At 44.5% G+C, this 18,371-nt stretch overlaps 1 protein-coding gene across 1 annotated transcript; it reads left to right on the top strand.

Annotated features, from left to right (window-relative positions):
• Positions 1 to 3,790: 3,790 nt before the first annotated feature.
• mtnr1bb (melatonin receptor 1Bb) lies at positions 3,791 to 17,894 on the top strand. Its single transcript, XM_028984278.1, has 2 exons — positions 3,791 to 4,437; positions 15,740 to 17,894. Exons 1-2 carry the CDS (start codon positions 4,242 to 4,244, stop codon positions 16,585 to 16,587), a joined length of 1,044 nt encoding a protein of 347 aa, XP_028840111.1. The 5' UTR covers positions 3,791 to 4,241; the 3' UTR covers positions 16,588 to 17,894.
• Positions 17,895 to 18,371: the final 477 nt, after the last annotated feature.

An 18,371-nucleotide genomic window follows, 5' to 3' on the forward strand; every position in this document is an offset into this window, starting at 1 on the left:
TTTATTCCTCACATTCACTATATTTGTTTTCTTCTTGAAAATGTTTTCCAGGTATCCAACAATTGTAAAACTTTTGCACTTTTAAACAATCCGTCCTCACCCAACGTGCTTGACTTTGGATTTCATGACCCTGTGTGGCCCATTATATACCTCACTGGCTCAATGTGACCAAACTGCCCCTTTTCAAGTTGGATTAAAACAAGGCACATCTATCGGTATGGCAATGAAAACAGAACTCTCTTTTTTTTCAGGGGCGACTTTCTCCCTCTACAGGTAGGCAAGAGCATGTTACTGAGATACGACCTGCGGGTCAGCAGCAGTTGACATTGATTAAATCCCTCAAGGGAGCCAACAGTAACATAAGGCAGTGGTGGCCTAGCGGTTAAGGAAGCGGACTCGTAATCAGAAGTTTGCTGGTTCGAGGTGCCAAAAAGCACCGTCCCCACTCACTGCTCCCCGGGCGCCTGTCATGGCTGCCCACTGCTCACTAAGGGTGATGGTTAAAAGCAGAGGACACATTTTGTTGGGTCACCGTGTGCTGTGCTGCAGCGTTTCACAGTGACAATCACTTCACTTTCAGTGACTTAGGGATCTTATTCTAATGAAGCATAATTAATACCCAACCACTGAGGTAAGCCTCTAAGAAACTCGTCAGCATAGAACCCTTGTCCAAAACGCCTTGTTCCATTTCTCCTGCAGCAAAGGTGCTTCCGCCTCCCGTTTCAACCTCCATCGATATAAAAAAATCCGCAGGTCCTCAAAAAGCCAGCGGTGATGTTTTTTAAACTTTATTTCTTATTTTAACACGGTCTCACCTTGTGCTGACAGAGCTTCACTGGTAGATTTTAATTTCAGCTTTGGCAAGACGTGCGAAATGAACACTCGAAGGTACAAAGAATGACCCCTGTTATGGAAGGAGCACACGTCAGCCTTTGAAACAACCTCCCCTGCTTTTGGATCAGTTTTGGCACATTTCCTTCCCTCACCTTAACCTTTAACACCATTAGGACCCTTGAACCAATACTACGTTAATTTCTAGATCCTGCACTGAGACCATGTAGTTGCTGAATAGTGATCGTCGTGCTGTGTTCACGAAAAATGACACCAACCCTACCGTCGCTGCACAGGGAGAACCTCTCACTCTACATCAGGCCCTGTGTGACGTGCCACAGCCACCATCCTCCTCAGCATCTCCGGCCCACGTCCTGCCAATCATCTTCCCCTTGACTCCGCCCGGCCGGAGGATTACGGTTTTATTCTGCGCCCTCCGTGCTCCGAATGGTCGCGATGTAAGTTAATAAACATTTTAGATGTCCGGACTAGTCCGCGGTGTCGGGGTTCCGCTGCCTCGTGTCGGTGGCGTGGGGGGGGGGGTGTGGGAATCAATTAGAAGCAGCAGCGGAGTGGCAGAGAGACGTGGGCACCTCCGGGGAGAAAAGTGTGGTGAAGATGCGCCTTTTTTGGCAACAGCGTGTTAATGAAGAAAAACGAAAAAGAAGCTAAGCAGCGGTGTTATTCCAGTTCTGCATACTGCTCCTCGGCCCTCCAGCTGGAATATTCAGAATTTGTGCAGTTTCACCTGACAACATGGAGTTTAAAATGCAAAGACAAGCCCCGGGCCCAGTAATATGGCGTTAATTCGTAGGATTTTTAAAGTTTGTGTCAGGTTTATAGGATTTGTTTATATATTTTCTTTATATATAGATGTGTGTGTGTGTGTGTTGTATATTATATTTCTATTTAATATTTCTCTATGTCATTATTTTCCATTTCCAGGAAATCCTGGACCGCTGACGTCAATGGCCTACTTTCATCTTGACTTCGTCGTTCTCCACTCCCATCATCCCTCTTGTGCCATTAACGGTGGGTGACTTGTTTTTCTTCCCCTCTGACCAAAAGCCCTTTGCCTCGCCCTGGCCCAGACTTATCCCGACTGATTACAATGGAAAGGCAGGGTCGCAAATTGCAGCGCTTTTCACGGAAACCGACAAAATCCAGCAACCCTTGGGCTTTCAGGCTTGTAGAAGGTGATCTAAAAATGTATTTAAAACAAACATTAAAAAACTTGTTGGACGTGTCTTCCATTTCATTACAGCATTGATAAAATGTCGTATTTGCTGAGCAGTAAAACGGGAGCTGTCTATGGTGCTCATTCATGGAGTGTGGAGCGTTAAGAGGACAAGAGAAACTCTGCAGAACACACACACCCACACACACACACACACACACACACACGCATATAGATGCAGTTCAACTGCCAGACCCCAAGGGGGCTCACAACCACACCCAGAACCAGAACCTGGGTTCGACCCGGAAGAAGATCAAACCCAGGTCAAAATAATCCGTGAATTTCAAGTTGATGTAAGCAGTTGTTCCTGATTGACCAAGACCTGATACCGACTGGCTGTTTCCCGAACTCTCTTCGGATTGTCCTACCTGTTCTCGTTCTGTTCCCAATGACCTTGACCCCCGGACCTTGACCCCTGACTCTCCAATCGTCTCTGATGCTTCTCCAGCTGTCGGTATTGACGGTTTCCGCCCGATGCCTCTACAGTCAGCGACCTTCCATTACAGCAGCTCTCCACCCGGATAAGTACAATAAATATTCACTGTACGAATTCCGACATTGTACACCTACCACAGTGATTTAAACACGATAGTTCTCCTGAAAAAAGCTGTACTACTTGTGTTACTATAGAGATGGGAAATCATGTAAAAGAGCTGTAAAACACAACCAGAGACTGACGCCTGTGCAAAAACTCCAATTCATCAAAAACCTTCATCAGCTGAAAGTGGCAAAAAGAAAACTTGCTGTAAAGTGAATGCTAATCAACTAAAATGTAATACAATAATAATGGGTTTGACCAGGTAAACCAGGTGGGGATCCGGTCACGTGACCAGCAGCTCGTCGTGTTGACGTTGGAGTGCTGGCGGACCTGGGATGGCTGCAGAAATGGCGGAAAATTCACATGGAACTAGTCACAGATGATGTCAGGCGTTATCCAGGTTTATTGGGAGACCTGGTGTATGCGTGTGGCGTCCAGAACAAGTTTTTGTCATTGTGTTAAACACAGCTTGCGCAGCACACGGTGCACACAACACAATGTGGCCTCTGCATATAACCCGTCATTTTTGGTGAACAGTGGGGAGTGAACTGGGACCCCAGTGGCACCTCGGCAGTTTGGGATTTGAAGCCGCAGCTTTTGGGTTACGAGTCCCCTTCTAAACCCACTATAGGCCACCACTGCCCCACTGATTCTGGCCCATTGGTTCTTGTTTCAAACCCAATCAATCGTATGTGAGAAATGAATTGTCTGGAAAACCCACAGGTGGTATATGTCACCATCAGCATGGCAAGATGGTGCGGGTTTCGTGAATATTTTCAAATGGCGAGTCTCTATGATTCACAAGCGTACAAATGCCAATAAAGAGAACATTCAGTGCATTCTTATCATAGGGGGGACTCCGATGTCAATCCACATGATTGCTATAAGGAAAATGATTTGGTACTATTATAGATTATTGCAAAGCTGCAAATTGGTCACATGCATGACGTGGAAATGCCTGGAATGAAACGGGTGGTCAGGAGCACCACCGTGTTCCTCCTCGTTAGTCCATTACTGATCACTTGAGCTTCATTAAAGCCTGGCTGTGTCGAGAACGTCCCGCTATGGGGGGGGGGGGGGGTCCTCCAGGGACAGCGGCCAATCCAGTGGCCAACCCCTCCACCCCCCTCCCGGATGTACAATTCCGAGTGGCTGGCGCCACGAATTCAGAGCGAGCCGAGCGTCGCCATGGGGCAACACGTCTCCGGATCTCTCCTCCGCTCAGCCACACTCGACAAGAGAGGAACGTGAAAGGACGAGAGAGAGAGAGAGAGGGAGAGAGAGAGAGAGAGGGAGAGAGAGAGAGAGAGAGAGATGGGGGGGGTGAAAATGGAAATGCTTTCTCAGACAGGTGTGGGTCTGCCGACGTTGAATGAGTTTTAGGGTGACGCGCCGTGGACATGCGGGCGCGCGCTGCATCCAGCCCGTCCGAGGGGGGCGAGTCCGCCGACCGAACGGAGAAACTCGCGTCTCTGGTCCGATAGACGAATTAAAACATATATCATCGTTTTAAGTCGCTTAAAAAAAAAAAAGAACTTGGGGAGCGCGCAGAAGTATGCGTTCCCTCCCCAAACATCGGCGTCCGAGCGCACGGTGAGCACCGGAGGAGGGTCTTCACCTGAGCTCAGCACCGGCATGCCGGACGCCATCCCGTTCCTGAGGAACCGCACGGACCCGGGCCACGTCGAGCGGACCGTGGGCTCGGCCGCGCGCCCCGCCTGGGCCATCGCGGTGCTGGCCAGCGTGCTGATCTTCACCACCGTGGTGGACGTGCTGGGCAACCTGCTCGTCATCATCTCCGTCTTCCGGAATCGGAAGCTGCGGAACGCAGGTGAGTGTCCCGGGGTGAGGGGTTGGGGGTGCCTGGGCGCCACAAGTGTCGCACCTGATCCTTTTTTTTTTTTTTTTTTTTTTTGTGGGGTGAAGTGCGCACATGCAGGTTCTCCCGAGGATATACAGTATCTTGAATGAGGAAACTTTGAATGGACGAGTAAATTCGTTAAACTTAATTTTTTAAATCAGTATTATTATTTATATTACGAGGCTAAACATCAAAAATGATGTACTGATGGTTCCTGTTCTGGCCAAGTGTTGCGCTCAACTAAAACCTTCTGCTCCTTATTTTTTAGGGCAGGGGATGTGTAAGATGTCTTCTCTGCACCACAAAATAGAACCATAAATGATATTCTCTGTGTGTTTTACTTACTTTTTTTCCCTACCATATTTGCTGTATAAGGTAATATCTATGGGATTTATAGGAACCATCAGATACAAACGATCTGTATTTTGGAGAAGAGGAACTTTTGCAGTTATTTCTGACACTCTGAAGATGAACTTTAAAGTTATTATCTCGTTTTAAAATGGGAAGAGCCCAAACTGAAGACCCAAGCCCCCTGCATTCCTAATTCTGGAGGTTTTGAACTTGATCCCATCAGAAGGTCACACATTCAAGCACAGTGCAAAGTGTTGCCAGATATGCCATGACTACTTGACTATTTCCGTTTCAGGGCTCCGGCTTCTACCAAACCAAATACGAAGATGAATTATAAATGTCCTTGTTCAAAAAGCCAGATTGAATTCAGGTGAATTGTATGCTCACGTTCCCCAGGAACCTCATCTTATTCAGCCCCCCTGCGCGTGCAGATTCACCTCAAATTTCTCCGTGACCTGTGTTTACTACTGTTTGTGTGTGTGTGTGTGTGTGTGCACTTTGTTTATATTGTGTTTGTGGTCTTGGGGGGGTTTGTGGGGTTGTAGATGCAGATCCCATGACAGCTCCCCCACTTGATGGAGCGTAGGTGTGCCAGGCTTCAAAGCGCCCATTGCTTGCGTATCGAGTAAGAGCCTGGCTGTCAGCTTCAAAGAGACTCACAGTCTTACATCACATTATTCTCTGATAGACACAACGGCGCTGCTCCCCAAACACACTCACACTCACACAGGCCCACGTGGGAGCCGACTACAGCCGCTCACTACAGCTGCTTATGTGCAGAAGAGCGGCAACAGTTCCTCATTAGGGCGAATTTAAATCCTGTCGGAACGCCGGCCTGTTGCACGGCTCCCGCCGCTCCCGCCGCCCGACGGAGAGGCGGCGTCCCGTCGCACGGCAGGCACAACTCACGCTTTTCATCAGACCGTCATTACAGCCGACATTTCTGCTCGCGGCAAATTGCATGTCCAGTAATGGAGGCGACAACATGAAAGAGGGGGGGAAAAAAATACGAGTTCTGGACCAACATTGTCGGGGTGGAATATTAAATCGGACGGGGCGGCTACAGGTTTTTCCTTTTTTTTCACCGTGTATTTTGCATGAATAAAGCCCAGTGATTCTTATTCGTGGATATATTTGATCTTTACCAATGAACCCAAAGCCTCAGATCTTTGGGTTCCATCAGATTAACACTTTCAAAAATCATTGCTCTGCTTTGAGTATGGCCTTTCAGGAATCCTTTTCCTGAACCTGGAAATCTGTTCCGAAACCATCTGACTGCTTCTCTACAGCCTACCTTCACCTTCCATTACCTTGTTTAACCCTGACCGCTCCTTTCCAACCCAGTCTCTCTCATATCTATGGATTTTGTTTGTGCTCTATGTATTTTTGTCTGTTTATTTCTCCATGCTGTGTTTTGATTATCCTTTGATCTGTAAATGTCTTTGGGCCCGATTACGCGCCCACATTTATAATAGATGCAGCACGTTGGGAGTGTTCACTAATGTAACATCTTCAGGATTTAAAGAAATGTGCAGATACAAGCAGGGAAGGGCTGTTTGCCAGGTTCCTGTGTCTTGGGGAGGAGGAATTAACCACCTCTTTCGTGTCTCGGTACGTCACGGACCCGAGTGTAACGGAAGGTCACGTCTCCGCGGTTCTTCCGCCATTTCCTGCTTTTTTTGCCCCTCTCGTGGTAGTCCTTGCATGCGGTGGTGTCAGCCGACATGACGAACGTGATCCCTGATGGACATGACAGGACCACGTCCGCCAGATGGATTATTGGTGCTTGTTAATCGCTACTTATTTGTTAACACGACCAACGTGGTACATATCTTCTACAGCGCTACCACACTATTCCCTCTTTATGTATTTTTTATGCCTAAGTGGTCATTTGGAGGCTCGTGTAATGGTAGTAACAGTGCATACCAGGTGAGGTATTGCTCTTTCCAGGTGGCCTTGGGACCCGAGGCCTCATGGGTAAACCGCATCGTGGCCTCGTGGCCACAGAGTTCAGGGCAGATGTTGGATTAGAATAGATTGTCCACAGAGGGTCCCCTCCAGGTCCTGCAGGGCATGGTGGGGGCAGATCAGAGCGCTGCAGAGAGGGGGGCAGGATGGGAGATCACAGGAGTGGAAAAGGTGAACAGATGCTGCTTGTCTGGAGGGACGCACCGCGGCCCGTTTACCAGTCGCCGTTCAGAATAGGTTAGTTCCTGTCAGGGGCTTCTTCAATTTCACGTGTCTTTTGCCTTCTTTCATCTTTTTAAAAAAAATTGTATTCAGTAAATTGCTTGTTACCTTGGTCATCGTGCGCTTTAGCAGATTGTTTTGAACGGAGCAGAGTGAGAAGGTTTTTTGCTTCTACCCGTCAGTCAGACAGACAGAGACGGGCATGCCTGGCGCTGTCGCTGACCCGACTGTTCTCACGCGCCTTTGTTTTTGTGCACCTCCCGCTTTTCCTCCTCTGATGCCTCCATGTCTTCCTTTTTTCCTGGTGTCAGAGCAGATGAAAACACATCGAAATCTGGCGGATCTCAGAGGGCGCGCGCCGAGCGCGCTGACAGGCAAACTTTAGCTGCGACTGTTCTGATCTGCCAGGGCCCTTCCAAACCCTGCTGCGGTTTCCACGTCGGATGGAGGGCCGCTAGGCACTCGCAGCCACCAAGACTTCTCTGCCCCTGCCAGATGCCGCGAAATATAGAGCACAGCTGCCGCCCAGGCGCTGCGTCAAGCCCGCCCGGTCCCCGCAGCTGCGTGATGAGCACGAGGACGCATCAGCGTCTAGGAGGTGGCGAGTGTCCAGCGTGCGCCGCGCGAAGACGCCATTAGGCAGAACTTTCGGCAGGACATGCCTTCGTTCTGCCCTGGGAATGTCGGGAGGGTCGTAATCCGACAAACTTGCAGGCTCAGCATGTGCAACATAAACAGATATTTTATTGTAGTTATGTTTTATTCAAGTACATTTTCCCATTTTAGAAGATGACGGGCGAGGGCAAAAAAACTGCAGAATCTGCATTTGCTCTCTTCTTAGATATTTAGACAGTACATTACTGGGTGTGTGCATATGTGTTTACAGTTTATACAGATCTATTGCTAAAGACATTTACAGAATATAATTTAAACATTCAATATGAACAAATGTGCGATACAAGTACTGATAAACAAACCCATATATTATATATTAAAAAAATTATAGCTTTGTTTTTCATAAGTTCCATTTTGCCTTGAAATCCCTTTCATATCTATTATAAATGCATTGTGATCATTTGAAGGGGAGGGTTGCGTAACGGTCTCGGAAGACCCAGGGGCGTTGTGGGTGAAGATGGAGGGTGAAGGAGAAGAAGAGTTGGAGTGGTGGCTCAGACTTTGATGTGCCAGGCTCACGCTGAACTGTGTCTGAATGGCTTTGAGAGCAGCTCAGCAGCAGCCCACCTCGTGTTGCCTCGCCTACCATGACACCCCGTGTTAACACTGCAAAAACCGATTTCATTAGCCTCCAATGTCTAATCAAGCCTAGGCAAAGCTTGGGATTTTTTTTTGAGGCTCCAGGTTTTTTGGGAAAGATCTTTTTTATTTTTTCTGCATGTGCACGTTGAGGAGAATCTTGCTTTGAAACAGAGTTAAATAGATGTGATTGAAGTTTGATGCTTTTTTCTTACCTGCATGTACTCGGTAAATGGTCGTACCAGCTAATTTGCAAAATTGACTGCGCTGCGTAATTGCAAATTTTGCCACATGTTGCTAAATTAATTAAACTTTAATGCAGGGTTGTGTTTTGGCCCGGGGTGCATTTTGTTATACTTGTAAAGGGCTGATCCCTTCAGTGTGAGTGGCTTCCTGGTCAGGTTTTACTTTTATTTATTTAAAAAAGAAATGAACTGAGGAATTGCTACATGTGCAGCATGAGAAAAACTATATATATATATATATATATATATATATATATATATATATATAGAGAGAGAGAGAGAGAGAGAGAGAGAGAGAGAGAGAGAGAGAGAGAGAATGTTTAAATTATATATATAAAAAGTCCAGATTTGATAAGAAGACAGTCATGAAATGGGACCATGGCAGTAATTTTCCTGTAAGGGAACCTTGTTGTGGAGTGAATTACAACCTGGCCAAGATGAGAAATGACTTCCCCTGCCAGCGTTCGAAAGGAACTCAATACCATACTAACACTCCGTTTCCGCAAAAAGTTTCTCTCTTTCCGATGGGACCTACAACACCGCCCTGCAAGTTTTGATTTACATGGGACTTTGCCTTAAGAGGCAAATTATTGCTCAGCTTGCATAAAATGCTCAGTCGAAATATTCTAATAAAGGCATTGGGAGTTGTTTCGGGACCTTAGCGGATTGAGCCATAAATGATTTATTCTTCATCTGTGGGTATTCTCCAGTGGCTCCGTGTATCTTTATAAAAGCAGAATTCACTGAACAAGCCAATACATAAAGAGTTTAGTCCAGTGCATGAATTGGATACATAAAATCATTCATTTACACTGTAGCCATTTATGAATCTGCTGCTTTTGACATTTCGCGAATCTAGCGCGGCTCAATATCAATACCGTTTGGCATGCCCTTTTATTACCAGGCAGAATGACAATGTACAATGTGGAGAGGCTGCTGTTGTGTGTTAATCATGTTTATCATGATAATTACTCTAAAACAACTCTTTACTGCTTCGTAAGTCTGAGGGTTCAAGGAGATGGAAAAGAAACTGGGCTGTGCGGTTCTCCACTGTACGCCCCTCTTAACAGATGCGTGGCTTGAGAGACCACCTGTAGTCTTTTTTGCCCGAGCAGAATGTCTGTGATCAATCTTTAAAAAGCCGGGTGCAAGGCTGACATTAGCTGTCGGGGAGTTCAGAGTTTTTAGAGCCTCGTAGCGATCGAAGAAGCAGCATGTGAGATTTACAGAGTCAAGGGCACATGGTATTTAATCACATTTTCATTAAAACTGACTTTATAAAACCTACAGTGAGATAAGAGCTATCACCCTCCCAACCTATGTGATTGTGAGGAGCTGGGGTCGGGGGCTGGCACTGTATTTTATGAGCGCAAAACCTGATCTGATCAAAGTGAGTCTCAACCATACCAAACACTTTAAAGCCTCCGGCGTGCATCACTCCGAATGAATAAAGTTTAATCGAATTCCGTGATCGAACCCACACCATTGTAGCATGGGCACGAATGAGTGCTCATTCATCGACACACCACTGCCTTTAGAGTTGCGGTTAATGGAAGACCCTGATGCAAGCCGGCAGTTCTCCTCCTCTCATAATCTCGCAAGTCCTACACACAGCTCTGGAGACCTTGAATGATCTTGGGCCTTTAATCGCGGTTTCATGCACACACTATCATTATTTCCATAAACGTTGAAGGGAGCTGGGGTTAAACTTTCAGTCCAAGCAGCCTGCAGAAGGCGGGGGTTCACATTTCTCAGGTTTCAGGCTCCTTCACGGATATTCCGGAGGCTTAAGGGATATTGAGTGTAGTCCAGCCATGTAGCAGGGTGTGTGTGGACAGTAGCACCCAACAGATTATCCACTTGCTGAACTTGCTGATTAGTATTTATTTTTATATTAACGCTTGTCCAGTGATTCCTGTCGCCATTTGCACATGTAACGACTGCTCCATTAAAAACAATTTGATGTAGTGTCAGCAGAAGCAGCAGATTATCTTAATTGCAGTTTTAGCATTTTTAGTGGGAGCAATTACATTCCACTTTCATCTGGGAATCTAGTACAGTTGGATTCAGTACATTTGGACCAGAGTGGTTTAATAAGTTGCAAATTATAAGAGATTACTGCCTGAGACACATGAAGACATTTTATTTACAATAAAATTATTAAATATGATTTTGTAATATTTGTCTAATATTGTATCCTAGAGTATCCTGAAGGATCTTGGCCGTACAGTACAGTATTGTACTATGTTTAAATGTGAATCAGGCCTGGAACCCTCTCAATGCATGTCAGTGTTCAGTGTTTTATGGGTAAATAATCCTTTATGTGACTTTTGAACTGTTCGCCACTACATCTTGGAAAAGGCCACGCCAACCCTTCCTTTAGTCATGCCCGGATTTACAGCCGCAGACTGGCGTGGTCCCAATCCATTACAGAATGAAGCTTCATAACATTATCCTTGCTTTTGGGGCTATTCGGGTCATCGTTTGCAGAGGTTGTCCACTTCTATAAAAGAAACTGAGTGAGGGGAACCAGTGGCCTTCCTTCACTTCTGATGAAAGCCATGGGAATTTGTCTCCGTTAGCTAAAGACGAGCTGACAAGGGCATATGATGTTACCGATGACACACAGCAGTGAAAAAGCCCTCCGCAGCTACGGTGCCATGAACATTGTAGGACACATTCTCAATAGATCACGCTTATAGCCTGAGCGGGTACATGTGCCAAATACAATGTGTGTGTGTTTTACATTTATATAGTCGTTTTTGATCTCGTCACAAATGTAGGACATCATGACATTGCATATTTATTTATGTAGTTCAGTAACTAGAGTACTCTGAAAACAGGCATTGTGTGTGTGTGTGTGTGTGTGTAGGGCACTGGAGAGCATGTGTAATACGTAGTCTGAAATAAACAGCCCCGTTTTGTGCAGGGCTTGTGTTTCTGGTTACGTGCCCCTATTTTTTGAGAGGTCAGTGAAATACTCATAATAAAAGAACATTCTAATCTATTGAAAATTTCCAAAACAATGAACTTCCACAACAAAGGGAAAGTGGAGAGGGATTATGAAACATTTCTGAACAAATCTGAATGAATACAGACAGCTGTGTCTCAATAAATGAATATTTGAGTTTGCCGGGATCTGTGTGATTGGTGCTCTTCGTTTTTTTCCAGAAGAGGCGCATTCATCCTTCCATGCACTAACAAAGGCAGCTTTTCGGTTCTCCCCTTGAACTGGATTTAGTACAATAGCAGATAAAAATATTACAAATAATGGTATGAACTATATTACATTAAGTAACCTTGGGTTCCTTAAAAGGTGCAATTATTCGGATTCTACTTATTATTATTATCATCATCATCTTGATATAATCAATATCTTAAGCTATTATTTAAATATATGTAATATGCATATGTATTTTGTGAAGTGTATTGTTTGACTATTTTTAATTTAAGAATCATCAAGAATAAACAACCTGAAAAGTCTTCCAGAAAATTTGGGGTGCTCTTTAAATTTGAATAAAATGAATGCGAAAAAACAAGCCAATATTTCATTCACAATTGAGCATAAATTTTTAATCAGTTTTATGCACAAAATGAGCTCAAAATGACCAAAAGAGGACTGTAACCATATATGTATTGACAGCAGGTGACTCTACATCTAAATGAGGTCATGACGAGGTGCTATTTGGTATGAATCCTGATCAGTCAAGGTTACCACTGAGCAAAGTACATTTACACCATTTATCAGACACCCTTATCTAGAGCTACTTACAATCAGTAGTTACAGGGACAGTCCCCCCCTGGAGCCACTTAGGGTTAAGTGTCCTACTCAGGGACACAATGGTAGTAAGTGGGATTTGAACCTGGGTCTTCTGGTTCATAGGCGAGTGTGTCACCCACTAGGCTACTACCACCCTATGTTTGGGTCTATAAGAATTTTACTGATTAATTTTTCTACTAGACAGAGCCACCCATAATCTTAATAAACTAAGGATCTGATTTCTCATTTAAGAATGCTACATGAACAGTCAATAATTATCAGATAGACTTGTGTGCTGAAAAAGTTAGAAATCTATCATCATTGCGCTTGTTGTACTTAACCTTGTGTATCCTTTACATTTCATTAATATGAGATTTAAGATGTAAATCAAAGGGCCCTAAACCATCCTTTGAGATTTTAGAGTAACCATGGATTCAAGTTAATCCCGTTGCTCTGCAACTCTGATTTGCATTTCTGTGCCTCAATAATTTAAAATATCGCTGCATATGTTTGATGAATTAACAAAAACCCAATAATTACCCAAATAGTCAAAGCAGTAAAGGTCTTGATGACTGGTTTTGTTGATGACTGCTTTGTTGAGCAATGCTTATAACTGAGTGGTGCAAAACGCCTCAAATTAAGAGCAAATATTTGATTATCATTAAACTCTGCCAATGGATAATGAATCATTCTGCTTACTTTAATCCTTGATTGTGCAACCCAAAAACTGTTTTGCAGCGTGCAATCTCAAAGGGATGCAACCCCCCCAAAGAAAAAAGGATTAAGTTTGCCTTCTCACATTAACAATGCATATTTTTTAGACTAAACCTGAAATGCTGTGCAGCAGGAATACAGCCACTAAGACATGACAACACAACCGCACACACACACACACACAGAATAATCATGCGCAAGCCCACAGAGTCAGCTGAGCTCTTACATAAAGCGAGTCTAAGATGAAATAATCATGGCGAATGAGGTTTGGGCCAGGCGTCTCTGCAAGGCTTCGCTTTGATTACGTCTTTCTGCCGAGAAGCAACGAGCAAACAGAAGTGGGATTGAATCAACCTCTGAACGTGACGCTAGAAAGCCTGTGTCGCCGAATCACATGTTTACATTTCAGCACACGACTCCACATGGCCATCCGGCCCCCAACCCCCTACCCCCCCCCCTACGCCCCTAAAGAAAAAGGAAATGGATATTCACATTCGCACATTTACTATTTATTTATGCCCGTCTGCCTACAGCAGTGCTGTCTGCCCCACTACCCCACGAAGAGAGGTGCCGGGATGTCTGGCTTCTAAAAACAGACTATTTAAGATAAAGGGTAATGTTTAAAGGCCACACTGACGAGCAGTTGGGAATATTGGGTTGTGCACTCCTTAATGTCACCTTGAAATGGGGGCTCTCTCTGACTCTCTGGCATTTGGGTAAATGTTATGTTTTCTGCTGTGATCCTCTAATTCTCGCGGTACGAACACACGCTTGTAAGGTGTGGACTGAAGACGGGGCGCAAAATTGCGTCTGCTTGTGCGAATCTGCATTCAGCTCGGGCAGCATAAACACACCACAACAAAGGGCTCTGTCAAGTGAGACAGTGAAAGCGAGTGAGAGTGTACGAGGGGATAAGGTGAGACGGTGCCATCCTCCACTGCCTCTTACAGTTCCACCTTCCTGCAGTATTTGTTCAAACCCTCACTAAAGTTGCATGGTTCTTCTTTTTTGTGTGTTTATGCATGTGTGTGTGCATGCGAGAATGACTTTTGTCAAACTTACGGCAGTGTTAATCCTTAACATATGCTTCATATTTTCACTACATTTGTGCTGTACTGAGTCTGGTGCAACATTTGGATCTCATTAGTTACATATTCATTATTCATACATTAGCTTAAGTATTTTTGGAACTCATCCAACAATGAAATTTATTTTTTCAAAAGGTAGTTCGACTTTAGTTGGGCAACAACTTTGCTCAGACAAATTGTCTTAAGTGCCTTATGACCCAGTGTGCCTTATGACCCTTGAGATACTGTGATAAGATGTGTCACCCCACCATTCCCAGGTCAGGGTGTGAGAAAATCATTGGTTCCCTCACCAGAAATGGTAAAGATCCACCAGGTGCTTGACAGTATGACCTCCAGAGAGTAACACAAACCTGCTAGAAAATGATGACAGGTGGTGGAATTTGAACAAACACACATCAACACATTTTGAACTATCACTAACTACTTTTAGTTACTTACCGAGCTGATAGATAATCAGCTAAATAATACCTAATAAAATCGTGGCATACAGTCTGCACTCCTCTGAAAAGTCTACGCTGTTGAATCTTGAGGCTGAAATATAAGTAACTGTACAGTTATCTTGTAAATCATGAAAATGGGTTCCACAGGCCTCGAACTTCAGATAAGGGTTTAATCTGTTATATCTGGACTCAAGATGAAAATATATATCATTCTTACTGTCCCTGTACCCCACCATACTTTACGTTGCAGCAGGTCTAAGTAACTCAGGTTGAAAAATTATGCATAACATGTTATGCCCAAGATAAGAATCAGTCAATATTGCTCTATGGTTCATTTCAGTTTAATCTAAAAAAGCAAGATAATGATAGTTATTCCACAAGCAATTTCACATATGCGTATGTATGTGACATATCATCTCATCTCTATGCAAATACATCATTTGAAACATGAATAATGATATGTTGTGTTTTGTGTTATGCATGTCAATTAGAGAGGCGGAACCTGGAGATAACTTAAAAAACTGATGGCTTTGACACATGCTGAAAATGGAACACTGGATAGGAACATCGCATTCTAAGATAATTCCTTCTGATGGAGGCAGGACCAGTCAGTTACAATTATTTTTTGTGCCCTGGAAAAATACAGCATTAAGGATTGCTGCTCAACAGTGTAAAGTTACCGTCTGCTATAACTACCGTGTTTCTGTACAATAAGACCACACACTAGTTCAGTTCAAGTTTTGGCCACCGTGCCTTCAGTATTGCTTTTATTAAATATCACAATGTCATGCAACCGTGCCTCATGCTTCCTTCTCAATGGCATGACAAGAGGCGTCATCTGAGTTGGCCCTAAAACTGCTCCACTGTCTTCATATTCATGTAGGGATTCGCATCTGTGTCATAGGTCAGACCCTACACAGGAAGTAAACAAAAAGGCAGCTGCCTTTTAATGAATTTAATATTTATTCATTAAAAATGTACATGTTCATTTTGACAATCTCTAAAATATATCACCTCAAAGGTAAAAGCAATTTCCACATCATGGCTGACCTTGAAATTCATACCTGAAGGACTGGACTGAAGCTCCCTCCGAGATTATAGATACAATTCATCATCAGCCAAACAGACCTGCAAATGATTTGTCTGTGATTCAGTGTGGGAGTCGCTGTGGATCTGACTTTGCCTCTATTTTCCCTCTCTCTTCCACTGCCTCCACCTCTCCTCTCGCAGGGAACATGTTTGTGGTGAGCCTGGCGTTTGCTGATTTGGTGGTGGCCTTCTACCCTTACCCGCTGGTGCTGTACGCTCTCTTCCACGACGGCTGGTCGCTGGGCGACACGCAGTGCAAAGTAAGCGGCTTCCTCATGGGCCTGAGCGTGATCGGCTCCATCTTCAACATCACAGGCATCGCCATCAACCGCTACTGCTACATCTGCCACAGCTTCGTCTACGGCCGCCTCTACAGCTTCCGCAACACGATGCTGCTGGTGGCCCTCATTTGGACGCTCACCATCCTGGCCATCATGCCCAACCTGTTCGTGGGCTCACTGCAGTACGACCCACGCATCTACTCTTGCACGTTTGAGCAGACGGCTAGCAGCTCCTACACTGTGGTGGTGGTGGTGGTGCACTTCCTGGTGCCCATCGCAGTGGTGACTTTCTGCTACTTGCGGATCTGGGTGCTGGTCATCCAGGTGCGGCGGAAGGTGAAGAGCGAGGAGCGGCCACGCCTGCGGCCCAGTGACTTGCGGAACTTCATCACCATGTTTGTGGTGTTTGTTCTCTTTGCGATTTGCTGGGCGCCTCTGAATTTAATCGGGCTGGCGGTGGCCATCGACCCCCAGCGCGTGGCACCTCGCATCCCCGAGTGGCTGTTTGTGGTCAGCTACTTCATGGCCTACTTCAACAGCTGCCTCAATGCCATCATCTACGGACTCCTCAACCGCAACTTCCGCAAAGAGTACAAGCGCATAGTCACGGCGGTGTGGATGCCACGCCTCTTTGTGACCGAGACCTCGCGAGCGGCCACTGATGGCATGAGGAGCAAACCCTCGCCGGCCATCAATAATAATGAGTGAGAGACTCATCCTTACAAACAATGCATGGGGGCAGAATGAAATTTTGACAACTTTTAAATCACCTTTTTTAAATCACAGATAAACATTGCACACATACTGGACAATACAGCTCAGGGTGCCTGTAACAGTTTCAATAAATGATTCAATACAATAAATGAAATCAATCATTATTTTTTACTAATAAAAGATTACACGTAAATGTCAGCTGTTCACCTACAGTTCTTCCCTTTTCGTTGTACCTGTTGAAGCTGCACATCCTCCAGTTATTCAAATGTACTGCCTTACCTGCCAATGTATGTACTGTATATTGGAACTGAAAGACTGAAAACATTATTTATAATATAATATTTAATTATTTATTTGGCCATCGATAAAAATAACTGAAACAAAGTTAATACTGCTTCAATGCCATTTCACTAAAACAATGGCTGCAGACAATATCAACTGAGGCCAGCAACAAGATGATATGGAGGCTAAATTAACTTTTTAATGAGCTTTAATCGTTAATCAATATTCATAATCCTGGCCTGTGAGTAACTGAAGTCAGTTTCCTGGCAAAGTATTAGTCACTGACTAAAGCTTTGGAAATGATATCAAAGATAATGAATATTGGCTGCATTTTGATGCGATTTACAGACACACACACACACACAGACACACACAATATAAACGGATGCCTGAATAATCTGCAAAAGAGCCGTAGCACTGTCTGATACACTGTCCAGAGAAGCGGCAAATAGTCAGTAGTGGGAGTTTTTTTTTACTGAACTTCAAATGCAAGCTAAGCTTTAATAAAGCACAACTTTACTTATGCTCTACACATGTGAAGGGGAAGTATATATATATATATATGTTTGTGTGTGTGTGGGTGTGAGAGAGAATGTGTGTGTATGAAAAAATATACAAATGAGAGGTTTTTATTCTTGTTTGGTCATTTAAATCCACCTCTGAATAGCTGTGCCCCATTAAAAAGAATATGTGTAACTCATGACTTTGTAAGGGAATGTGCATGACAATTTTTTCCTCTTTATTTCCAAATCTAATGTTTAATGACAAAACAGCGGGCTGTGAGGCAAAAAAAATAAAAAATCAAACAGTGGAGACAAAACTAAAGGATTTTTTTCCTTCTCGTGAACCAAAAAAGAAATAATGAAGAGAATGTAATGCAAATATATTTGTATCTGACTTCACTGTGCTTTGTGTGTTCTGAAGCATCATTTCGCTCTGGATTTTAATTTCCATGTGACAATGGCAATGTCTGTTTCGATGTCTCATTTTCAGCCTCAATAAAAAATAATTAAAAATGAGCGCAAGTGTAATTCCGTTACTATTCTCCTGGTTGCCTGAAGAGTGGCCTCAAAAGATGAAAAATGAACGGCCAGCCTGACCCCTCGCCAGCCCGCCCACAAACAGGCTTCAGCAGGGATTTGGAGAGAATAAATTAACATCTCAACATCTGGCAGGAAATTGATTTGCAAGTATCCTTGTGATCACGGCGACGAGGTGAGGATTTTAATTGGTGGGCCGTCGTTGGTGGGCTTTGCTGAAACGCCCCACAACAAGTCGAGCGTAATCCGAACAGCAATTTAAGTTGCGCAAGGTTCTCGCGAGACCGCAGCTTGTTTACAGCTGGCGCTAATTTGCGATAAGAGCAAAGTGACTTTGCAGTGTCCCCCCCCCTTCTTATCGCCCGTCCTCGATAAGCAAGCCGCGGCCTCTGCCTTTTTTTTTTTGTTGGCGAAGAACTCTCTGGAACTCTGGAGCACTGGAGGCTGGCACTCCTC

The sequence above is a fragment of the Denticeps clupeoides genome, chromosome 6 (assembly GCF_900700375.1).
Source record: "Denticeps clupeoides chromosome 6, fDenClu1.1, whole genome shotgun sequence".
NCBI classification, from domain to species: domain Eukaryota; kingdom Metazoa; phylum Chordata; class Actinopteri; order Clupeiformes; family Denticipitidae; genus Denticeps; species Denticeps clupeoides.

Coding starts and splice junctions, on each gene's coding strand:
- mtnr1bb (XM_028984278.1), top strand. CDS start 4,242: ATGCCGGACGCCATCCCGTTCCTGAGGAACCGCACGGACCCGGGCCAC. Junction 4,438..15,739: donor TCGGAAGCTGCGGAACGCAG/GTGAGTGTCCCG, acceptor CTCCTCTCGCAG/GGAACATGTTTGTGGTGAGC.